The 25,000-nt window shown below is 48.5% G+C and overlaps 2 protein-coding genes and 1 long non-coding RNA gene across 4 annotated transcripts in view; 1 reads left to right on the forward strand and 2 right to left on the reverse strand.

Moving 5' to 3' along the window:
• Positions 1–6,645: 6,645 nt before the first annotated feature.
• arl8 (ADP-ribosylation factor-like 8) lies at positions 6,646–14,625 on the reverse strand. Its single transcript, XM_030348337.1, has 6 exons — positions 13,998–14,625; positions 12,312–12,372; positions 11,598–11,745; positions 9,662–9,745; positions 9,413–9,564; positions 6,646–7,784 (listed from the first exon to the last, which is right to left on the reverse strand). The coding sequence occupies exons 1-6, from the start codon at positions 14,041–14,043 to the stop codon at positions 7,736–7,738; spliced, it is 540 nt and encodes a 179-aa protein (XP_030204197.1). The 5' UTR covers positions 14,044–14,625; the 3' UTR covers positions 6,646–7,735.
• LOC115536885 (uncharacterized) lies at positions 6,646–19,051 on the reverse strand. The gene is made up of 2 exons (XR_003974730.1): positions 18,997–19,051; positions 6,646–7,204 (listed from the first exon to the last, which is right to left on the reverse strand). It is a non-coding gene; the product is annotated as an uncharacterized LOC115536885 (long non-coding RNA).
• nphp3 (nephronophthisis 3) overlaps positions 15,765–25,000 on the forward strand; it is an 18,799-nt gene continuing 9,563 nt past the window's right edge. The window contains exons 1-16 of one of the 2 annotated variants that reach the window (XM_030348329.1): positions 15,765–15,924; positions 16,227–16,618; positions 17,247–17,372; positions 17,788–17,938; positions 18,492–18,644; positions 19,217–19,350; positions 20,968–21,128; positions 21,232–21,388; positions 21,845–21,919; positions 22,039–22,206; positions 22,918–23,021; positions 23,096–23,210; positions 23,948–24,091; positions 24,170–24,267; positions 24,486–24,588; positions 24,927–25,000. The exon at positions 24,927–25,000 is cut by the window's right edge and continues 9 nt beyond it. In XM_030348329.1, the coding sequence (XP_030204189.1) occupies positions 16,295–16,618; positions 17,247–17,372; positions 17,788–17,938; positions 18,492–18,644; positions 19,217–19,350; positions 20,968–21,128; positions 21,232–21,388; positions 21,845–21,919; positions 22,039–22,206; positions 22,918–23,021; positions 23,096–23,210; positions 23,948–24,091; positions 24,170–24,267; positions 24,486–24,588; positions 24,927–25,000 (2,087 nt within the window). In that variant the 5' untranslated portion in view covers positions 15,765–15,924; positions 16,227–16,294. The remainder of the gene's footprint in view (positions 15,925–16,226; positions 16,619–17,246; positions 17,373–17,787; positions 17,939–18,491; positions 18,645–19,216; positions 19,351–20,967; positions 21,129–21,231; positions 21,389–21,844; positions 21,920–22,038; positions 22,207–22,917; positions 23,022–23,095; positions 23,211–23,947; positions 24,092–24,169; positions 24,268–24,485; positions 24,589–24,926) is intronic. The other variant, XM_030348331.1, reaches the window with a different exon arrangement.

Genomic DNA, 25,000 nt, shown 5'->3' on the forward strand with positions numbered 1-25,000 from the left:
GTGTGTATCGTATGAAGGTCTCTTTAACAACCACTTTAAAGACTCCCCTGGTGTTCAGTCAGTCTGGGAAACGTTCTCTTCTCTGATTAATATCCACTGCATGCTGAGATTACTTTATGGTTTTTATTGAAGTGAGTTATGGTCACGCTTTTATTTTACTAAGAACATAATTGAACTTTTATTTTACATGAAGACGTGATTGGAAAAGGGAAGGGCTCTGAGACGAGGAGCGTAATGAAATTGAAGACGTTAGAGAGAGGGCAGCATCTCTCCGACCTCTGGTGAATCCCATCATCTTTTATCAATCTAATATCGATCAGCAGGGACGCTGAAGTAGTACTAATATCTCTAACCTGCAGCATGGCTCACAGGATGAGATAGTGGCTGCTAACTTGTGTTAGCATGACTAGCGGCTGCTAACCTTTGTTAGCATAACTAGCGGCTGCTAACTTGTGTTAGCATGGCTAGTTAAAACTAGCCATGCTAACACAGGTTAGCAGCCGCATGGCTCACAGGAAGAGATAGGGGCTTCAAACCTATGTTAGCATGGAGAGCAGCTGCTAACCTCTGTTAGCATGGCTAGCGTAGCGGCTGCTAACCTGTGTCAGCATGGCTAGCGGATGCTTATGTGTTATGAAGGCTAGTAGCTGCTAATCTGTGTTAGCACGAATAGCGGTTGCTAACCTGTGTTAGCATGGCTATTGTATGCTAATAATCAGCATTGCTAGTAGTGGTTAATATCTCTCCAGTCAGCAGCCTCTTCTCTGCTTCATGAACATGAATTCTCTTTAGCTTTCGAGGCGTTGTTTGATTTAGAGGCTTGGAAAGAAATGATGTTAAGGCTTCAGAGTGCGTAGAGTAAGTAAGTTAAATAAAGAAGACACATCGTTTACAACTCGAGGAGCCCAGCGGCCAATTGCCGCTGAGCTAAGCGCCGCGACTCGTATTAAAAGACAGATGTGATTCCCCTCTCCATTTGTCCTCTCACTCTACTTAACTTGACCTCCGACCTCGGCTGCTGCTGATGCCGGTGGTAAACGTCGGGAGGCCAATAGGAACGCTCGGAACCCACAGGCAGACACAGAAAAACACACACACACACACACGCACACAAACACACACACACAAACGCTGACACACACACACACCCACACAAACGTAGATGTGCAAAAACTGTGCACACACACGTGCACACACACACACACACACACACGTGTGCGCACACACACACACACGTGCACACATACACCCACACAGGTGCACACATACACCCACACAGGTGCACACATACACCCACACAGGTGCACACACACCCACACAAATACACACAAATACACACAAACGCACACACAGACACATACACACCAACACAGGTAGAATGATTGAATGGTAGCCGTTGTGGGAGAGGTGGTTCGAAGGAAACAAATGTTCTCCCGGGTTGAATACATATTTATGATCTAATACATATTTCATGATAGATAGGAAATAGGAAATATCTGAGGTGGTGGAGCAGGAGGAGGAGAAGGAGGAGCTGGTGGGGTTGAAAGGAGGGGGAGGTGGTGAAGGCGGAGGTTGAGGAGGTGATGGTGGAGAAGGGGAGTGGAGGAGGTGGATGTGGGAGGAGGTGGATGTGGGGGGAGGCGGATGTGGGAGGAGGCGGATGTGGGAGGAGGCGGATGTGGGAGGAGGCGGATGGTCAGGGTTGAAGGAGGAGAAGGAGATGGTGGAGTAAAAGGAGGTGGAGGAGCTGATGGGGGTGAAGGGAGGTGGTGGTGTTGAAGGAGGAGAAGGAAGAAGGGGGAGGTGGTGGTGGTGGTGGTGGTGAATGAGGAAGGCAGCCTGTTTCCTCATCCTCCTCATCATCAGATCTTCTCCTCCTCCTCCTCCTTCTGTTCTACCACCTACCCTTCCAAGATCCTCCTACAGGAGTACGGGTAAATTGCAGCAACAAGCTAGTCTAGGAACGAGCTAAGCTAGGGACGATACAGCTAGCTCTGCCGTCACATCGAAGACAAACCGCAATAGTTTACATTCTTGTTTTTTTTTTGTGCAGTAGGTGACTGAGTATTTTTATAGTTTACTAACAGAAAACAAAAGTAGATGTACATACGCTCAGTCACAACAAGGAGGTTGAACTCGAAGAATGAAGTATTAAAGATAAACGGTTAATTGTATTCACGAAGAACACAGGTGAAGGGGTGCATGGCGCCACCCAGCGGTCAGGACCTATGCTACACTCACCTGGGGTCTCATTTATAACCGTTGCGTACGCACAAAACGGGGTTGAAATTGGCGTACGTGACTTTCCACGCCAAGGTTGTGATCTATAAAAAAGAAACTTGACGGGAAAATGTGCGCAGCCCAAAGCAAACTCTGACCCATGCGTACGCATGGTTTGGAGGAAAAGGAGAATTGGCGACACAGATGGTGTGGTGGTGAACTGAAGTCAGACCGAAGAATTGTAGAGTGAGAAGAACGATTATGTTTTATCATCGCCCTTCATAAATTTAATTTCAACCCGTATCATGCGTTAAATCTATGTAATCAGAATAATTTAAGTCAACTGCTTCAAAGTAATAACTCCAGAAATCTCCTTAGAATAGAAATAAAAAAAAAATCTCTATATTTAATCCCGTCACTCCATACTGTCCACTGACGGCGCGACTGCATGGAATAAAGCATCTGTCCAACATGTGTCAATAACATAATATTTTTATGTGACACTGTAAACACATGATCAAATGTCAATTAAATCCCAAGTGTGGAAAACCAAGCCAGACTCCTCATCACAATCGTTGTCCGTTACTCTTGATGCTTTTCATGACAAATCAGGCATTAAAAAGGGGTTATGCTCAAGAACATTTTACGTGGGTGATTACAAACTGATTATCCAAGGTGTTCTCGGTCAGTCTTATTACCGAAACCCTATAAATACAGAGGTGAGCGCCGTGGTAATGCTGCACCATATGGCACTTCTGGCGGACCATGCAAATGGCAGGATTCGGAGGGAGAGGGTCTTTAGGGACCATAACGATTTATTGGTAGGCTACATAAAAATATGTAACTTTATGTCAGACCACTTCTTTTATAATTCTGGGACTGTGCGCTCCGTGCTACTGACAGAGTTCACTGCTGTGGCAACATGTTGCCACTCACTCTGCTTTTTGTTGTTTGCGATCCCAATCCCGTGACCGCCTGTAGAATGTTGGTGTATTTTGGTGTCTCTCTGTGTTCACATTTCTAGTCTAGGAACTATCAGTGCCTCTCACACTGATACAAGGTGTTATTTCCAACATCTGCCATTTGTTATGTCTCAACACGGATGAACGACCCGGTCCTCTGGGACATAGCCAGGGCCATATACCTTATCAAGGCTTAGAGTGCTTCTGTTTACGTGTTATTCATGTATTCTCTTTTCGTATAATAGGCCTACTCGCCCCAACCCTTTGGTTCGGTTAGAAGAGGGTTCGACAGCCAAGGAACACGACCTCAACCGTGTCCACTATAGATTATTCAACCTAAGTCTGTATCTCGCTGTATTACATCCTGGAATAAACCATCTATTCAACCCTCGATCCAACCTGTCAAGTTGCTTTGATTTCGACTTCAAGAATTACTACTACGACGGAAAATACACAACGCAGAGTCTATACGAACAGTTTAGAAATAAGCTGAAATCTAACATTTGGTGCCGTGACACCGTCTTGAAGAGAGAGGAGTGAGAAGACGATTGCCTCTGAAGATTGCCCTGTGATCGAGAAGACCGCGCGCCCTGCCTGGGAAGACGTCTGATCAACGCCTGCCCTGCTGAGGGACCCGCATCCACAACGCAGCTGAACCAGCGCATCTCCATGCACCACGTGGGAATCAACGGTGACTGCAGCAACATGTTGCCACTCACTCTGCTTTTTGTTGTTTGCGATCCCAATCCCGTGACCGCCGTGACCACCGTGAAATGTCGCTTTTATGCTTTACTCAGTACTTCTGTCATTGTTTCCGACAAGACATAGGCTAATACTTGCATCTGAGTCTGTTTTATATGCAGATCGAATTCATGAGGTCATTTGCCTTGACCGTTCGTAGTTAAAAAATGGGGCGTGTACAGGGCGGAACGTGAAGCTGATTCAGCTGCGCACACTTGTAGGCAGTCTGTGATTTATAAAGAAAAGATTGCGTACGGTGTGCGTACGCAGGGTTTTGCTGTGGAGCCTGTAGATGAGGAGGCGGGAGCCGGCCAGGGAACGCTCGCTGACTGCTCAGAGAGTTAGGAGCCAATTATCTAAACGGAGACCGGGATTGCATTTTAATATCAATATTAATACAAGAAAAGGATGAGATGAGAAGGAATATCTCAGACCTTGAGGGATTCCGAGAAAGTTTCATAAGAGTGCAATTAGAGGTAATCTGGGGTCTTTCCAGAACGCTGAATTATGGAAAAGCGATTTATTCAAATAGAATCAATGATCAAGATCTTTTTGGTTTCCACACAGTGGCATAAATATTTATAAGTTCATGTTCATCTCTATGGAAAAATATCTTCATCTGCAGATATAGCCTAGATATCTCTATACACATATATAGGCCTTTTAATTAGGCTATATACGGACATATCATCTCTATAGCTATCTTCGTCTACATGATATAAATATAACGTTATTTTTAGATATATCTTCATCTCTACATATAAATGTTAATATCTATGGAGATAACTTAATCTAAACATATCTTCATCTCTACAGATATTCATCTATAGGGCTATGGATATCTCTAGAAAGCTATATCCTCATCTCTCTAGAGCTAGATGGATAAAGCTATAGATAATATATATCTTCATCTCTATAGAGCTAGTTGGATAGCTCTAAAATGTTTAAGATATATCTCTATATATCAAATTACATATATCAATATATTTCTATAGAGATGAGCATACGGTGGTGTGAGCTGTTATTGGAACTCGCCCGCTGCCCCGACTAAACAGATCGAGACCTCATCAGAATGTCCTCTAAAATAAGCCGTCACTTAGATGCACATCTACTCTATAATTATAATATCAGATTTACATTTAAAGGGCATTTAGCAGACGCTATTATCCAAAGCGACTTACAATAAGTAATTTTTTGCAGCTAAGGATTTTCATAGAACCAAGTGCCAAGCACTAACAATCGCTAGGTTAACCCACACGCGCTGTATCATTTACACACAGCATATATTATGCGTATCAAATTTAAGAAAACATGACATCTAGTGAACAGAGCACACAGAGAAAAAATTGGGGCATGGGTTGAAATAACGACACTGGTAGTGAGAAACAGAACAGATGAGAAACGTGGCAGGTTGATTCCCATTATGTGCAGCGGGATGCACCAGCGGGACATGCAATTGAAAGCCTCAGAGGAGGTGGAACATGAAGTTAATACACGGAACCACCGTCCTCATTCATATTCACACCGGCCCTCATTCATATTCACGTCAGCCCTCTACAGTGAACACGCCTCAAAACACGACTCGTTCGAGATGTACCTCGGCTCTCCACACCTGCGGTGCTGAAACTGATAGCAGCCGCAAAACAAAGAACCGACTCCTCTTATGATGCTCTGGTTGTCATGAAGATGAAGACGGAGGAGACGCTCCCTCTGGACGTAAGGCCAGGGTCATGAAAGAATATCAACTTTGTTGTGGGTCTAGGTGGTGGTTCTCTCTGGCAACCTACCTCTGAGATGGGACTCCACCAGGCCCTGAACCCCTCCGCCTGGGGGATCTGCTGGAGCGGGCGTGTGGGCAGGCCCGCCCTCCCTATAGGCCTACGCAGAGTACGCAGAGTGCGTAGGACACCAAGTAGGCCTACCTGACTGGGTCACCAAAAATTAAGGTTTGTAAAAAAAAAAAAGGAAGAAAAAAATATACATTAATGAAATTAAAAATAATATGTAAATTAGTTATGAAGAGGCCCACCGTTGTTTGGTCTTAATTGTATAACTTATCACTCAATTTCGACAAATTTGATGTTTTTACCTAATTTGTAAAAAGGGGCTCTCCTCTCCCTCCCCCCCCCCCCCCCGCTCGCGTAGGACACCGGAACGGCCAGCAGTGGCCCTGCGGGTGGGATTCATAAAACAGAGATTAATCCGCTGCAGCATTCAGACACATGTTCAAACACGTGTCAAGTTCAAACGCGTATCATAGTTGTACCAGTTGTCCGACTAAAAAATCTAAGCAAACTGCTTTTTAAAATACATAGCTGTGTATATTATAGAACAGCACAGACCTGTATACCAGTTATAATTATCATCTGTATATATATTGAAATGAATATTTTTTGCAATTTCATCTTTTGCAAAAAATGCTTCTAGATGCCTAAACCTAGTTTACTTTAACGTCCAATAACTGATCAATATATATAAAATAATGTATTCGGTCAAGGATCAGCTGATCAAAATAACGGAACTACAGGTGGCTTGATTAATGGAGCCCCCTTGTGGCTGACAATGGTACAAGAACATGAAGACAATAATACATGTATAGGCTATAGTTACCTTAAACATGATGTCCACCGAATCTTTTTTTTTTTGCTTCTCCGGGTTGTAGACGATTTAATTTAGGAAAACACAACTCTTTGCAAGCCAGGTCAAGAAGCAGACAAGGGAATTAAGATTCAAAATAAAAGTTTTATTAAAAACAAATGCATGACCACGGTCACACACGGTCAGACTCTCCTGGCTGTTGAGTCCAGATGGTCCTCATCAGCGTGTAAAAATACTTTGAACATGTTGAGAACATTAACCTGGACTGAGTGACACACACACACACACACACACACACACACACACACACACACACACACACACACACACACACACACACACACACACACACACACACACACACACACACACACACACACACACACACACACACACCTAAAGGCATCTAGAAGCAAATGACATGTAATAACACATAGGTCTGTGTGATATAAACCTGCATCATAAAAGATTATTAAAAAGGCAAACATCTTAATCAAAATGAAAATACATCAAATCATATTTAGCAACATTTGACTAAAATTAAAATACTGTTGAAATAAGCTTTGTTATGTTCGAAAGTGTTGAATGGCCTACCAGATATGTGATATCATCTAGCATGTGTATAACACCCGTGTGTGTGTGTGTGTGTGTGTGTGTGTGTGTGTGTGTGTGTGTGTGTGTGTCTGTGTGAGACACCCCTGTATGTGTGTTACACCCTTGTTTTGGTATAACACACCACCAACTTATTAGTGTGGACCCAGGTGTGTGTGTGTAGATACTTAATGGGTCTGTTTAACAACTGTGTATGTGCTATGACTTAATGTGTATTATGATCTAGTGCGTGTGCGTGTATGTGTGTGTGTGCGTGTGACGACCTAGCATGCACGCCAAAGCTGCTGGAATGAGTACGGAAGGTATGTAATCGTTTACCCATAATGCACCACATGAACGTAGCTTATGAAATGGCTCTGTAAGCACCGATGTCCGAGAGAACTTAATGTAACGTGATTCCACCGATCAAAGCCGGCCCGCCCGGCCCTTCCATGACAACATGATATGTATGTAGTGTTGGCTCCTCCTCTCCCATTGGTCGACGAGGATGAGAATAGCAGCTCCATCATCAGGTCAGGTCTTCCTATTTAGTCTCTAGAGGTCAAAGGTGACCCTTTTTTTCATTTTCCTATCTCTCCTCCAGCTCTCCGGGGGGGGCGGGGCTATCTGAGACCGGCCCGGGAGCTCATCCACTCCAGACCCTGACACAACCTGGGGACGAGAACACACTTAACACCTTCACCTGTGGACAACCTGGGTACGACACACACACACACACACACACACACACACACACACACACACACACACACACACACACACACACACACACACACACACACACACACACACACACACACACACACACACACACACACACACACACCAGGGCTGGATGTGTGTCTATGGATATAGAGTGTCTCACCCCTCTCCTGTGAGGGTTGGATGCGTGTCTATAGTAGGGCTTTGACTCCGAACTTCGTAATTCGAATAGAATTTGAATATCAAAAAATAAATCAAAATTCGAACGAATATTAGGCAGCCCTTAATATTCGAACCTGTTATGGGCAGGTCAAGAGGGAGAGACTTCAGAGAACCCGACGCAGTCTATTCATAATATTGTAATGACCACGGAAGAGGCAGTGAATGAAGTATTGATTAGACAGCGATTTATCAGAAACCCAATAAACCGTTGGAACAAGCAAGACCGGTAACCATAGCAACGCCGGTAAACAAACCTTGCAAAACCCAATGCAGTGCTGAATCCGAATACTCCGTCTTATAGTATGCATTTTGTAGTACGCCACAAAAATAGCGCGTCCGAATGCTCAGTACGGATTGTGTAGTACGGAAAACGTTAAAGAATGCGTACTACCGCCACAGTATACAACGGTAGGTCACCTCACTATCCCACAATGCAACCGGAGTCTGGTAACGAACAAAGAAGAGATGGCTGACCCGACACTACCAACAGCGGCTTAGAAAGACGTCGTAGAAAGCGGCGAAAAAAGAGTAATTAAAAAGAGTAAAAAGGTAGAGTAAGTCATTAAGTAAAAAGAGACATTTTAAATTTAATAGCAACGATGACAAGACGGAAAACAGGTAACTTATCAAGGTAATTTTGCCGGCATCTGAGGGGAGATACGTCATCTCCAAACATCCGGTGGAGTTTCGGCGGTGTTCGGCAGCGTTCAGAGGCGTTCTACGCATAGTTGTAGACCGTACTACACTGTCAAGTGTAGTACGGTCTTCAGCTATGCGTAGAACGCTTCTGTTCAGTAGACACTGAACAGAAATAGTATGTACTAATTATTCGGATTCAGCCCAGGTCTTACTGAAGGCATTAAATTGTCAAAATATTAATAATAAATATTCGAATATATTCGAATATTAATATTAATAAACAAACAAACTTTGAATATGATTTTTGGGCAAAAGTCAAAGCCCTAGCCTATAGAACTAGAGCGTGTCTCACCCCTCCCTGGTCAGGGTTAGATGCGTGTCTATAGATCTAGAGCGTGTCTCACCCCTCCCCGGTGAGGGTAGGATGCGTGTCTATAGATCTAGAGCGTGTCTCACCCCTCCCCGGTGAGGGTAGGATGCGTGTCTATAGATCTAGAGCGTGACTCACCCCTCCCCGGTCAGGGTTAGATGCGTGTCTATAGATCTAGAGCGTGACTCACCCCTCCCCGGTCAGGGTTAGATGCGTGTCTATAGATCTAGAGCGTGTCTCACCCCTCCCCGGTGAGGGTAGGATGCGTGTCTATAGATCTAGAGCGTGTCTCACCCCTCCCCGGTGAGGGTAGGATGCGTGTCTATAGATCTAGAGCGTGTCTCACCCCTCCCCGGTCAGGGCGCAGCAGGACTGGATGTGCCAGGGGTGGTCCTTGATGGTGCTCAGGCTGAGGTACTTGGAGATCTCCGCTGCAGACATGCAGCCCTTCATGTCCTGCTTGTTGGCCAGGATCAGAACCGCAGCCTTACGCAGATCCTACGCACACACACCAACACACACGCACGCACACACTGGTTTAGGACATGTTCCTAAGCCTTATGTGTAGGTTGTTTATGGACGTCGTCGTGGTTACCTCGTTGGCCAGCATGCGGTACAGTTCTTCTTTAGAGATGACCAGCCGCTCTCGGTCTGTGCTGTCCACCACCAGGATGATAAACTACAGACAGAAACACCAGGATGATGAACTACAGACAGAAGCACCAGGATGATGAACTACAGACAGAAGCACCAGGATGATGAACTACAGACAGAAGCACCAGGATGATGAACTACAGACAGAAGCACCAGGATGATAAACTACAGACAGAAGCACCAGGATGATAAACTACAGACAGAAGCACCAGGTTGATGAACTACAGACAGAAGCACCAGGATGATGAACTACAGACAGAAGCACCAGGATGATGAACTACAGACAGAAGCACCAGGATGATGAACTACAGACAGAAGCACCAGGATGATGAACTACAGACAGAAGCACCAGGATGATGAACTACAGACAGAAGCACCAGGATGATAAACTACAGACAGAAGCACCAGGATGATGAACTACAGACAGAAGCACCAGGATGATGAACTACAGACAGAGGCACCAGGATGATGAACTACAGACAGAAGCACCAGGATGATGAACTACAGACAGAAGCACCAGGATAATGAACTACAGACAGAAGCACCAGGATGATAAACTACAGACAGAAGCACCAGGATGATGAACTACAGAGAAGCACCAGGATGATGAACTACTGACAGAAGCACCAGGATGATAAACTACAGACAGAAGCACCAGGATGATAAACTACAGACAGAAGCACCAGGATGATGAACTACAGACAGAAGCACCAGGATGATGAACTACAGACAGAAGCACCAGGATGATGAACTACAGACAGAAGCACCAGGATGATGAACTACAGACAGAAGCACCAGGATGATAAACTACAGACAGAAGCACCAGGATGATGAACTACAGACAGAGGCACCAGGATGATGAACTACAGACAGAAGCACCAGGATGATGAACTACAGACAGAAGCACCAGGATGATAAACTACAGACAGAAGCACCAGGATGATAAACTACAGAGAGAAGCACCAGGATGATGAACTACAGACAGAGAAGCACCAGCATGATAAACTACAGACAAAGAAGCACCATGATGCAACTAGAGGCGGAGACCACCATCAGAAACACTACACACACACACCGCAGGGTCTATTAGGACGTGGTGTGGCTCTCCCTATCAGACACTAGACACTGCAGAGGCAAGAAGGACCTGGTTCTGTCTCTTCCTATCAGAAACTACACACTGCAGGCCCAAGTGCAGTGTGTGGCTCTCCTTTCTCTGACACGGCCGTCTGTTAGCACACTGAATAGAAAGGAGCTTTAGTGAGGGTGTAACCTTTGACCTAGGGGGAGGGGCCTTTGACCTGCCACTGCCTCGCTCCATCTGTCTCTGGAAAACTTTTCCGTAGCTCAACACTTTCACCTCCCCACAAATACACTATAATATAATATATATGTTTCGCAAAGCAGACATTTGCCTTAATATTAGACTAGTATATGTTTACCTCGGTATTAAAGTTGTATTTGTACACATTTACCTCTCTATTGGAGTAGTAAATGTTTACCTCAGTATTAGGGTAGTATTTGTACACGGTGACCTCGGTATTAGGGTAGTATTTGTACACGTTTACCTCAGTATTGGAGTAGTATTCGTACACGTTTACCTCAATATTGGAGTGGTATACGTTTACCTCCGTATTGGAGTAGTATTTGTACACGTTTACCTCAGTATTGGAGTAGTATTTGTACACGTTTACCTCAATATTGGAGTGGTATATGTTTACCTCAGTATTTGAGTAGTATTTGTACACGTTTACCTCAGTATTGGAGTAGTATTTGTACACGTTTACCTCAAGATTGGAGTGGTATATGTTTACCTCAGTATTTGAGTAGTATTTGTACACGTTTACCTCAGTATTGGAGTAGTATTTGTACACGTTTACCTCAGTATTGGAGTAGTAGGTGTTCCAGGAGGAGCGGAGGGACTCCTGCCCACCAATGTCCCACATGAGGAAGTGCGTGTTCTTCACTACGATCTCCTCCACATTGCTGCCTATGGTGGGCGACGTGTGGACCACCTCGTTCATCAGACTGCACACACACAAACACACACACAAACACACACACACACACACACACACACACACACACACACACACACACACACACACACACACACACACACACACACACACACACACACACACACACACACACACACACACACACACACACACACACACACACACACTTAAGAACATGGCTAAGCGTAAACCAGGCTCCCAGGGGACAGCTGGAGCTGTAGGTAACGTGACGACTTGTCTACTTACCATTAATCACTTAAACCTATCTGTACATTAATCACTTAGACCTGTCTGATGGAATACCATTGAATAAATACACATTAAACTAAACCACATTATAAATGTGGTTTAGCATAGAAGTATATGGTAGAGTATAATAGTAGAGAGAGAGTAGAGTTTAGCAGTATATGGTAATAGTATATAGTAGAGTATAATAGTAGAGAGTAGAGTATAATAGAATACAGTGGAGTATAGCAGTATACGGTAGAGAATAGCAGTATATGGTAGAGTATAATATACAGTAGAGCCTAATAGTATACGGCAGAGTATGTTATTGAGTATTGTAGTACTTACAACTGGTAGAGTATGGTGGTCTTTCCTGCATTGTCCAACCCAACAATGATCACTTTGTGTTCTGGACAAAACATGAAGAAAGAAAAACACGCATGAAAAACAAAACCTCCTCCAATTCACCACAGCCCACCACACTAGGAAACGAGCCACAGCTCCCCAACCGCTTGGTTTTCCCTTCCTCGACTGTGAACTCTTTTCCGTTTGCTTACTCTATTTTCACTGTTTGTATATCACAGTACAGTCTCAAAGGGCTTAACAGGCCGTATATTTATCACACACCCCTGACCCTTCCCCACCAGAGGGCAAGGAAAAACCACCTTAATTAGCAAGGAAGAAACCTTGATCATCAGAAAATATGTAATAATACTATAAATGCTAGACAAAACCTTTTGGATAATGCTTGTAGACGGCAAGTCATTCGTAGTACAGTACTACAAATACAGTAGTACCGTACTTGTAATACAGACAGAACTTGTAATACAAGTACTGTTCCCAACCCGACCAGCTCCAGTATGCCGGAGTGATTCTGATGACACTGTGTCCCGGCTCAGGTGCGGACGGACACACACGCGCCACACGTCATACTGAAGTGCTTTGGCATCTCCACCTTTACAGGTGCCGACTGGAAGTGAGGTCAGGGGGGGCTGTGGTAAAGGAAGGAAGTGAGGCCATTGTACTCCCATTGTACTGGAGTACTTAGCATGTGGATGCTTCCTACGGAGGTGGAGGACCCAGGGGCTGTAGGGTGACGGAGCCGGAAGCAACCCTTTAATGTGGCCTTCCGTTTACCATTTAGTTGAATACACACTTTAAATTGTGGAGATTATAGTCGAAGGAGGCGATTAGTGCCGGGTAGGCTGACACAGGGAAAGGTAGGGAGATACAGATCTGCCCCCCCGAGAGCGAAAGCACAACAGTCCACTGGTGGATAATCCTCATCTGAAGGAGGATTAGGAAAGATGTGTGGTAATCCTCATTAGTGGTGAATGGACAGAAGTGTATCGGTGGTGGAGCTGGGTTGAAAGTAGAGTCCTTTTTTTTTTTTAAGTATCTTTAAATTATGCATATAGGTTATATTGTTGTTTGACGTGGTCTGCCCTGCTGTTGGCCATGTAGTTAACTTTAGAGGAGGGTGAGAGAAGAATTCCGCTATAATGAATAGTGCTGACTGGGATGTGACCACAGCTATGGCTGAACAACTGTTCCCTAAACAAAGAGCATCATCCCAGCCGCCACACTCTGCTTAGAGTAGCCAGGCGTTTCTCCACGTCACAAACCTGTTAAAACCACCAGGATCCATCCAACACACTAACTAAAGCCACTTCTACTACAGTCACAACTTTAAAACAAGTCAAACAGCGGCAAGCACCCACAGAGGAGTGTCTGGAGAAGATGTAGTGGCTGGTACCACTAGAACAGTTATTATTTTACATATCTTTATTTACTTTTTCTTGGATTGTTGCTGCTATGTGGCTATTGAGGAACAAATCCTATGGAATTTACTCGTGTGTACTTCTACAAATAAGATGTAATAAAAGTACCTCTGATTTCTGATTCTGAAGAAGCAGACAATAGAAGTGGACTACTTGGAGAGTTGAAGTCAACTTTTCAATCTACTGTTAACTTGGCGACATCGTAACATAACATCACAAACATCATGCTGCAGAGTTAAACGATTTAACTAACCTTGGTCACAGAAGAAGCTCCACAGCTTGGCGAAGATGACGCCCATGGTGCAAACAATGAGGATCCAGATGTGGAGAGCGGCTAGCCTAGCTAACCAGCAGCTGTGGAGGGGAGAGCTAGCCTAGCTAACCAGCAACTGTGGAGGGGAGAGCTAGCAAAGCTAACCAGCAGCTGTGGAGGGGAGAGCTAGCCGAGCTAACCAACAGCTGTGGAGGGGGGAGCTAGCCAGGCTAACTAGCTGCTACGGCTAAAAGTCAAGCGGTGTCTCTGCTAGCATTAGCGCTAGAATTAGCTGTAGCTCTCCAGCGGAATCCTCACAGACCGTTCCGACAGGGACTCCATGTACACAAGACCGCCTTTAAAACCCTGCTGCTCGTAAAGGAGGGGGGGTAGTAATATGACCAAGATAGAATGGGATGCTAATGCTGCTAAGCGCTATCAACAGGTCTGTGATGTAAACTAAGCGGAGGGAGCCGGAGCTAGCTAACAGAGGAATGTCTCCTTCGGGCTGCGTCCCGCTAATGGCTGCGTCCCGTTAAGGTCTCCTTGAGGCTGCGTCCCGTTAATGACTCCTTCGGGCTGCGTACCGTTAATGTCTTCTTGAAGTTCACTCGGAGCTCCGCGACGCCCCGTTGTGGTGACGTCACGGGCGTCATCTCGTTACTGCCCAATAGTTGTAACGGCAAAACGAGAATGGGACCATTTATTGTGTATTAAATAGTCTTTTACACTTACTTTTATACCTTATCACGTTTCCCCTCACAATTCTCCGGTTATAAACAGAGTCGTGTGGCAAAACCAAAACCCTCAGTGTGTATAAAAAGTGTATATATACAATTTATTATATTCCCTTTTTTGTTCACTGTTCTGTTGTTCATTCATAGTTACATCTCGCCTAAAACATTATGTATACATTGCGTTTCCTTTTATGAAGTTGTAAAATCACAGCACACAACTATTTTGCATAGCAATTGCCCGACGGCCGAGCAGCCAAAACGCTGTAGAGATGTTATCAGGGGTTGTGAGTGGGAGTCCCGCTAACCCGTCTGAAATGTAAACGCTTGAAAATGGCCCCCTCCCTCGGTCGACCCCCGTAATTACTACTACTAAACAGCCCACTCCAAGTGCCCCTGACTGCAGCCCGCAGATCGAGGATGAGCTAAATGTGGGCGGGCTTAAACGTTTAACTCCGCCCACATTTAAGGACAATTCCGCGCAGTATCATACGTTCTCCCGCTTTCGAGCGGAGGAGCTAAATGTGGGCGGGTCTAAACGTTTAACCCATGGTTTTATCCTCTCGGGCGCCATCTGGTGGCGGAGATCCGGCAGCACATTCTCAAACATCAATACAGCACAGCACAGCACAATGACTTACCGGTAATATGGAAAAGGGTTCATGCATTTGATAGACTTAGACATTCCTACTTTTAACTTGTCATTGCCAATGTCTTTTTTAGTATAGACACATATTATTTCCACTCGTACACAATTATATTAGCTAAGTCAAATAAACCAAAGACAGAAGCGGGAGAACGTATTTCCGTCTGGTCCATGATACTGCGCGGAATTTTCCTTAAATGTGGGCGGGCTTAAACGTTTAAGCCCGCCCACATTTAGCTCCTCCGCTCGAAAGCGGGAGAACGTATGATACTGCGCGGAATTTTCCTTAAATGTGGGCGGAGTTAAACGTTTAAGCCCGCCCACATTTAGCTCCTCCTTGATCTGCGAGCTGCAGTCAGGGGTTACTCGCCCAATCTGGCAACACTGGAACGCTGCGGGCCACCGTAGGGCGTTCTGTTACCAAGGCAGCAGGACGGAGCCAGGCGGACCTTGAGTACACTTTAGAGTTGGAACGCACCCACGGTGTTGCGTTGTCTGCGGTAGACTTCTGCTGAGTGGGTTCCTCACCCACCCCGGTGATGTTCAGGTGAGATCGCGTTAAACTTAAGTCAAACCACAACTCCTAAGTTGTCAAGCCACCCCCACAGTCTCGATGTTTTTTCCCCCCATTGTTGGGTAAAAAAGTTACAGAAAGTTGTGTGACAAAAGTCAAAGCAGCTTGTGGCCGATAGTGTAGTGAGCCTCTACATGGCTAAAGTGTCTTATTCAGTGTGATCGGTGTTTATTAAGTGGTTATAACGTGGACAAGGTGTCCCCTCATCTTTACCGCAGACAGTCCTACCAGGAGACAGGGTGTGTATCGCTGTGTTGTGTTGTTTGTGTGTTCAGGCTCTCGAGAAGTCCGGGAGAGGTGATGGACGTCTCCCAGCACTGAGCGCCATCGGATCGGAGGCACCATGGGCACCGCCTCCTCCCTGGTCAGTCCCGGGGAGGTGATAGAGGACGGCTACGGGGGCGAAGGCGGCGAAGCCTGTGTGATCCCCGTGGAGGTGAAGCCCAAGGCCCGACTGCTGAGGAGCTCCTTCCGCCGAGGTCCCCGGGTGATCGGGGCCAGCTTCAAGTCCACGGGCTCCGTGGACCTGGAGTACGCGGCCGAGTACGAGCGGCTGCGGAAAGAGTACGAGATCTTCCGTGTGAGCAAGAACAACGAGATCTCCTCCATGCAGAAAAAGGAGGCGAAGCTGGACGATGAAAACAAGAGGCTTCGAGCTGAGCTGCAGGTAAGTTGGTTCCCAGTTGCACCTAAGAGAAGATGATGAGGTGATAAGATCAGATAGCACAGGATATTTGCATACTTAGTGCCTTTAGGATAAGGAAGGACCATACCCATAGATTATAGAAGGAAACTGTGTTTCAGAAACGTGAGGATAAAATAGAATACAATAAGGGGTTGTTGTGAATCTGATGTTGTTACACTTGTATGACACTTTGTTGTGATGTGTTGTGGTGTGACGTTTTGTGAATCTGATGTTGTTACGCTCGTGTAACGCTTTGTTGTGTTATGTTGTGTTGTGTAGCCTCTACAGAAGACAGGGTGTATAACGTTGTGTTTTGTTGTGTTGTGTAGGCCCTACAGAAGCCACAGTGCATAACGTTGTGTTGTATTGTGTTGTGTAGCCTCTAAAGAAGACAGGGTGTATAACGTTGTGTTGTGTAGGCTCTGCAGACTAACCTTGTGTTGTGTTGTCCTTAGTTGTGTTGTTTAGGCTCTTCAGAAGACAGGGTTTATAGTGTTGTGTTGTGTTGCGTTGTGTTGTGTAGGCGCTACAGAAGACAGGGTTATAGTGTTGTGTTGTTTTGGGTAGGCTCTCTACATAGTGTTGTGTTGTGTTGTGTGGTGTTGTGTAGGCTCTACAGAAGACGTACCAGAAGATCCTGAGGGAGCGGGAGGGGGCTCTGGAGGCCAAGTACCAGGCCATGGAGCGCGCCTCCACCTTCGAACACGACAGGGACAAAGTCAAGCGGCAGTTTAAAGTAAACACGCCCCCTGGTGTCGCTCCATCACCAGCCCTCTGTACTACCGCCCCCCCCCCCCCCCCCAGCTCTGTGACCGTGGGTCCACACCTCCCTAACCCTCCGATGACCTTAGAGTCCTAGAACCCGGGTTGGGGACCCAGAGAAAGGACCAAGTTCCTTTAGGTCGGGTTGGAGTCCCGACGCGGGTACCGGAGGGACTGTTGATCTGATCTTAAATACATTGCACTTCCTAAAATGCTTTTTTAACTTTGTCTTCTATCTATTTGACTCATGTTTTGCATTTGTTTTCTTTTACCTATCTTTTCTTCTCTTTTATTGTATGCCCATGTTTATATGTGAAGCACTTTGAGTCTGCGTTGTTAGTGAAAAGTGCTATGTAAATAAAGTGGCCTTTCCTCTCCTCACCTGGCAGATCTTCAGGGAGACCAAGGAGAAGGAGATCCAGGACCTGCTGCGGGCCAAGAGGGAGCTGGAGGCCAAGCTGCAGCAGCTGCAGGCTCAGGGCATCATGGTGTACAACCCGGACGACTCGGACTCTGACGACAACCGGCCCACCGTCACGCGTAAGATCATTACCCTAACTAACCCTAACTAACCCTCACAAACATCCAGGTGTACCCCCCCGGTGACTCGGACTCTGATGACAACCGGCCCACCGTCACACGTAAGAACATTACCCTAACTAACCCTCACTAACCCTAGCTAACCCTAACTAACTCTTACCGCCATGACGACTCTGGATCTGATGACAACCGGCCCACCGTCACGCGTAAGATCATTAACCTAACTAACCCGGACCCTAACTAACAAACTCTGACCCTAACTTACCCTGACCATAACTAACCCTGACCTTTACTAACTAACTCTGACCCTAACTAACCCTGACCCTAACTTACCCTGACCCTAACTTACTAACCCTGAACCCTAACTAACATACCCTGACCCTAACTAACTAACTAAGTGTGTGCGTGTGCGTGTGCGTGCGCGTGCGTGTGTGTGCGCGCGCGCGTGCACGTGCGTGTGCGTGCGCGTGCGCGTGTGCGTGTGTGTGTGCTCGTGTGTGTGTGTGTGTGTGTCTGCGTGTGCGTGTGTGTGTGTGTGCGCGTGCGTGTGCAGCTGCGGGGACCCAGTGCGAGTCGTGGGTGGGCGGGCCCCTGGGCAGCGAGCCGTCCATGGGCAGCATGATGCAGCTGCAGCAGACCCTCCGGGGCCCCGAGATGGCCCACAGCCTGATCGACGTGGAGGGGCCCTTTGCCAACGTCAGCCGAGGTAGGGCCAGGACGCTGCACGAGGCCGGGGGGGGCTTCTAGAGGCATGGTGTGTGGGGTAACCTGTGTGTGTGTGGTAACATGTGTGTGTGTTATAAAATATGTTTGTGTGTGTGTGTGTGTGTGTGTTTTTGGTAACGTGTGCGTTATAACATATATGTGTCTGTGTGTGTGCGTGTGTGTGTGTGTTGTAACATTTGTGTGTGTTTGTGTGTGTGTGTGTGTTGTAACGTACAAATGTGTGCGCGTGTGTGTGTGTGTGTTATAACGTACACGCGTGTGTGTGTGATGCATTGTTTGTGTGTTGTAACATACATATGTGTGTGTGTGTGTGTGTGTGTGTCGTAACGTACGTGTGTGTGTGTGTGTGTGTGTGTGTGTGTGTGTGTGTGTGTGTGTGTGTGTGTGTGGGTGTGTTGCGTACGCGTGTGTGTGTGTGTGTGTGTGTGTGTGTTGCGTGCGTGCGTGCGTGTGTGTGTTGCGTGCGTGCGTGCGTGCGTGCGTGCGCGTGTGCGTGCGTGCGTGCGTGTGTGTGTGTGTGTGTGTGTGTGTGTGTGTGTGTGTGTGCGTCAGACGACTGGGAGGCGGCGGTGGCCAGCCTCCTGCTGCTCTCCCCTCACGTGTCCCAGGCTCTGAGCAGCAACACGGTGCGCTGCTACCTCATCTCCTCCCCCGACACCCAGGAGGAGCTGGCCGCCTTCACCAAGGTACCTGCTGCTCCCCGTCCCCTCCCTGCACCTCCTCTTCATCATCACGCCCCACCTCCTCTTCATCATCACGCCCCACCTCCTCCTCCTCCTCCTCATCATCACGCCCCACCTCCTCCTCATCCTCCTCCTCCTCCTCCTCCTCCTCCTCATCATCACTCCCCACCTCCTCCTCCTCCTCCTCCTCCTCCTCCTCATCATCACTCCCCACCACCTCCTCCTCCTCCTCATCATCACTCCCCACCTCCTCCTCCTCCTCCTCCTCCTCCTCCTCCTCATCATCACGCCCCTCCTCCTCCTCCTCCTCATCATCACTCCCCACCACCTCCTCCTCCTCCTCCTCCTCATCATCACTCCCCACCTCCTCCTCCTCCTCCTCATCATCACTCCCCACCTCCTCCTCATCCTCCTCATCATCACTCCCCACCTCCTCCTCATCCTCCTCATCATCATCATCACTCCCCACCTCCTCCTCCTCCTCCTCATCATCACTCCCCACCTCCTCCTCATCCTCCTCATCATCATCATCATCACTCCCCACCTCCTCCTCCTCCTCCTCATCATCACTCCCCACCTCCTCCTCATCCTCCTCATCATCATCACGCCCCTCCTCCTCCTCCTCCTCCTCCTCCTCCTCATCATCACGCCCCTCCTCCTCCTCCTCCTCCTCCTCCTCATCATCACGCCCCTCCTCCTCCTCTCTCCTATCTCATCTCCACATCTCCTCACTCCCCATCTCCTGGTCTCTCCTCCATCCTCCTCTCCTTCTCTCTCATCACGTCATCTGCTCCTCACTCCGTATCGCCTCCTCTCTCCTCACCTCCTCCTCTCCTCCCTCCTCATCTCCCTGGTCTCTCCTCCTCACACCCCATCTCCTGGTCTCTCCTCCACCTCCTCCTCCTCCCCTACCTTGTGTTGGTGGAGGAGGTGCTGCGTGTGGTGCTGGTGTAGACCCAGTAGGACTGCTCGATTATGGAAAAAATCATAATCACGATTATTTTGGTCAGTATTGAAATCACGATTATTCAAACGATTATTTTTTGGAGTTTGAAAACATGATGTATTTATTCAGCACGTCTCTCTCAAACGCACTTTGTAACTGAGAACTTAGAAATTTCGCCTTAAAAAAGTACACAAAATCGTCCAAAAGAAAATGTTCAAATCTAAAATAATGTACAGATATGTATCCAGCTGTTCTATGTTTCTATAAAACATAAAAAAAAAATAATGATGATACAAAAATAATAATAATCCAATTTCAAATAATCGCCCAGCCCTAAGACCCAGGTACCGACCGTGAGGGGCGCGGTGTGGAGGAGGTACTGCATGTGGTTCAGGTGGAGGAGGTGCTGGGTGGGGTTCAGGTGGAGGAGGTGCTGGGTGGGGTTCAGGTGGAGGAGGTGCTGGGTGGGGTTCAGGTGGAGGAGGTGCTGGGTGGGGTTCAGGTGGAGGAGGTGCTGCGTGTGGTTCAGGTGGAGGAGGTGCTGGGTGGGGTTCAGGTGGAGGAGGTGCTGGGTGGGGTTCAGGTGTAGACCCAGGTACCGGCCGTGAGGGGCGCGTTGTGTAGGAGGTGCTGCGTGGTACCGACCGTGACGGGCGCGGTGTGCTCTGTTGCAGACGTACTCCAGCAGGCTGCAGCGGCTCTGCGAGGCCCGGGGCCACTTCTACCTCAACGTCAGCTTCCCCGAGGAGCACGCCGCCTCCTTCTCCCTGGAGCGCCGGCGGGAGATGGAGAAGAGCTCCGTCTGCGTCCTGCTCCTCAAGTCGTCCCTCTCCAGGTACGGGCCACGCCCCCCACAGGCTCATGGGGTCGCGACCCCCCTCCCCCCCCCCCCGGGGGCCGTCCTGACAGCCGCGTGTCCCCCGTGTGTGTGCGCGCAGCTCGGCGGTGGAGGACGCGGAGGAGGCCTTCGTGAGGAACCCCGACGGGCGCCCCCTGGTGGTGTACCTCCGTACCGACGGGGGGCAGGGCCTGCCGGAGCCCACCAGACTGCTGCTGGAGAGGGTGAACGCCGCCGACACGGCCGCCAAGGTCCAGGTGAGGGGGCGGAGTTCATGGGGATGATGGTGGTCGTCATGGGGACGTCACGGTGGTCGTCATGGTGACGTCGTGATGTTGGAGGGGGTTCGTGCTGACGTCATGGTGGTCGTCATGGTGACGCCGTGATGTTGGAGAGTGATCCTACCGACGTCATGGTGGTCGTCATGGTGACGTCACGGTGGTCGTCATGGTGACGTCGTCATGGTGGAGAGTGATCCTACTGACGTCATGGTGGTCGTCATGGTGACGTCATGGCGGTCGTCATGGTGACGTTCTGAAGGTGGAGGGGGATCGTACTGACGTCATTGTGGTCGTCATGTTGACATCACGGTGGTCGTCCTGGTGACATCGTGGTGGTCGTTGCGGTGACATCACGACGATTGGAGGGTGTTCATACTGACGCCACGGTGGTCGTCATGGCAACATCATCATGACAATATGTGTGTGCTCCAGGTGGTGGACCACAGCGGCTCTGCGGAGGAAGGAGCAGCCATGATCTTCTCCCAGCTGGAGAAGGTCATCAAACAGGTGGAGACATTCTGCACCCTCTAGCCATTACCACACCACGATACACACACCCTCAAACCCCCTAACACCAACCACCGGCCCCGGCCCTGACGAGGCGTTGTCCCCCTGCGGCCCACCAGCAGCTGCTAGGTCTGGAGGGGGCCGACGGCGACGCCAAGGACTCTGGGGCGGAGGAGTGTGCGGACGAGGACTGGGGCGACGTGCTGTGGGACCTCCACGATGAGCAGGAGCAGTGTGAGGCCTTCCAGCAGGCCTGCTGCACCTCCTCGCCGCTGGGCCTGCAGAAGGTGAGCCTCGTCTCTCCTCCGGGAGATCCTTCTATGTTCTCTTCCCCCAGAGGGGAGTCCGTGTTCTCCTCTAGGGGTGCTCCTCCTTCCTTCCCTTCCGTTCTTATACACACTTCTCTGGACCACTTGGATGATTCTTAGTCATTTTCATTTCTCTCTCTTCAGTGTCGTCTAATGTCTCTTAGAGGGTCTAAATGTCTCTCTCTCTTCGGTATCTGAATATCTCTCTCCCTTCAGTATCTAGAGCATCTAAATGTCTCTCTTTTCAGTTTCGACAGCCTCTAAATGTCTCTCTCTCTTCAGTAACAAGAGCATCTAAATGTCTCTCTCTCTTCAGTATCTAGAGCCTCTAAATGTCTTTCTCTCTTCAGTAACTAGAGCCTCTAAAAGTCTCTCTCTCTTCAGTATCTAGAGCCTCTAAATGTCTCTCTCTCTTCAGTATCTACAGCCTCTAAATGTCTCTCTCCCTTCAGTATCTAGAGCCTCTAAATGTCTCTCTCTCTTCAGTATCTACAGCCTCTAAATGTCTCTCTCCCTTCAGTATCTAGAGCCTCTAAATATCTCTCTCCCTTCAGTATCTAGAGCCTCTAAATGTCTCTCTCTCTTCAGTTTCTAGAGCCTCTAAATGTCTCTCTCCCTTCAGTATCTAGAGCCTCTAAATGTCTCTCTCCCTTCAGTAACTAGAGCCTCTAAATGTCTCTCTCTCTTCAGTATCTAGATCGTCTGAATGACATGGTGGCAGCCCCCCCTCCCACCCCTCCCCTGCTCCTCTCTGGGGGTCCGGGTTCTGGCAAGTCTCTCCTGCTGTCCAAATGGTGAGGAGGAGAGTCGCCCCCTCTGGGATGGTTCATCACCAGGCTATGGAGGCTCATAATGTGTCTCTCCTCAGGATTGAGCTGCAGCAGAAGACCTCCCCCAACACACTTGTGCTGTACCACCTGGTGGGACGTCCTCTGTCCACCAGCTCAGAACCTGTTCTGCTCATCAAACGCCTCACTGTCAAGGTGACCCTCTTCTCCCTGGCACTAGCAGTACCCCAAGTTCACCACAAGGTCTCGGTTTTGCCCCGGGGGTGGGCTCACTGTATAGGTTCAGCCAACGTTAATCTGGAATCTACCGCTTCAATTGTATTGATCAGAATGTGTTTGGTTTAGTCCAGGTGGAACCAGGTGTATCAGTACCTCCAGGAGTAAACAGGTTTAAGCAGGTATATTCAGGATGTGTTGGGTTTAGTCCAGGTGTAATCAGAATCTCCAGGAGAAACCAGGTGCAACAGTTGTTGACAGGTCTATTCAGAATGTCTTGGTTTAGTCCAGGTGGAACCAGGTGTAACCAGGTGTACAACCAGGTGTAAGCAGGTGTATAACCAGGTGTAAGCAGGTGTGACAAGGTGTGACCAAGTGTAACCAGAATATCCAGGTGTATCAGAACCTCCAGCTAAGGTGTAACCCGGTGTTACCAGGTCTATTCAGAATGTCTTGGTTTAGTCCAGGTGTGACAGGTGTATAACAAGGTGTGGCCAGGTGTGAACAGGTGTATAACCAGGTGTAACCAGGTGTATAACCAGGTGTGACCAGGTGTAACCAGGTGTGAACAGGTGTAACCAGGTGTATAACCAGGTGTGACTAGGTGTGACCAGGTGTGACCAGGTTTGACCAGGTGTATAACCAGGTGTAACCAGGGTGTATAACCAGTTGTAACCAGGTGTATAACCAGGTGTAACCAGGGTGTTGCTCTGTAGCTGCTGCAGCACCTGTGGTCGGTGGCGGGTCTCTCCATGGAGCCCAGTAAGATCCTGGAAGACTTCCCTCGCTGGCTGGAGCGCCTGTCGGCCCGTCACCACGGCAACATCATGATCATCATCGACTCCATCGACCAGATCCAGGTACGTCGCCGGGCACGTCGCCACGGCAGCAGTAGAGTGTTCCGCTGGCTCCCGGTCTGACGCAGCTTGTGTCCGCAGAACGCAGAGAGACACATGAAGTGGCTGATCGACCCGCTGCCCGTCAACGTCAGGGTGGTGGTGTCCGTCAACGTGGAGACCTGCCCGCACACCTGGAGGTAGCGCACCTGCAATCAACACCCCACTCGTTAAAGATCAGCAACCAGCACCCAGCCAATCAACCAAATCGATAAACCAATCAATCGATGAATAGTTCCTTAACCCGACACATCTGTGTGTTTGGTTGTGTGTGCGTGTGTGTGTGTGTGTGTGTGTGTGTGTGTGTGTGTGTGTGTGTGTGTGTGCGTGTGTGTGTGTGTGCGTGTGTGTCCTCCAGGCTGTGGCCCACCCTGCACATGGAGCCCCTAAGCCCCAGGGAGGTGCGGAGCATGGTGGGCTCAGAGTTCCAGGACCTGGAGGTCCAGCTGTCCAAGGACCAGGTCAGTGTCTCCACCAACACCTCCTTACCTGGGAGAAGGAGGTGGGAGGAGGTGGGGGGGGGGGGTGAGAAGGAGTGGAGAGGAGCGGGGAGAAGAGGGGAGGAGGAGGGGTGAGGAGTGGAGAGGAGGTGGAAGAGGTTTGAAAAGGGAAATAGAAGGTGGGAGGTGTGAGGAGGTGGGAGCAGGGTTGAGGAGGTGACTGCGGTTGCGGGAGGAGGTGTGAGAGTTTCGTGTCTCGGGGAGGTGAGAGGAGGTTTGAGGAGGAGCGAGGAGGGGAGGGGCCTCTCCGAGGCGGTCTGGGGAGGAGCTGATAGTGAGGAGGTTGTGTTGCGTTGCAGGAGAAGAGGCTGGAGCAGCACTGCCGCTCCGCGTCCGCCTGCAGCGCTCTGTACGTCACACTGCTGGCCCGCCT

This window comes from Gadus morhua, chromosome 23, assembly GCF_902167405.1.
Source record: "Gadus morhua chromosome 23, gadMor3.0, whole genome shotgun sequence".
Lineage (NCBI taxonomy): Eukaryota > Metazoa > Chordata > Actinopteri > Gadiformes > Gadidae > Gadus > Gadus morhua.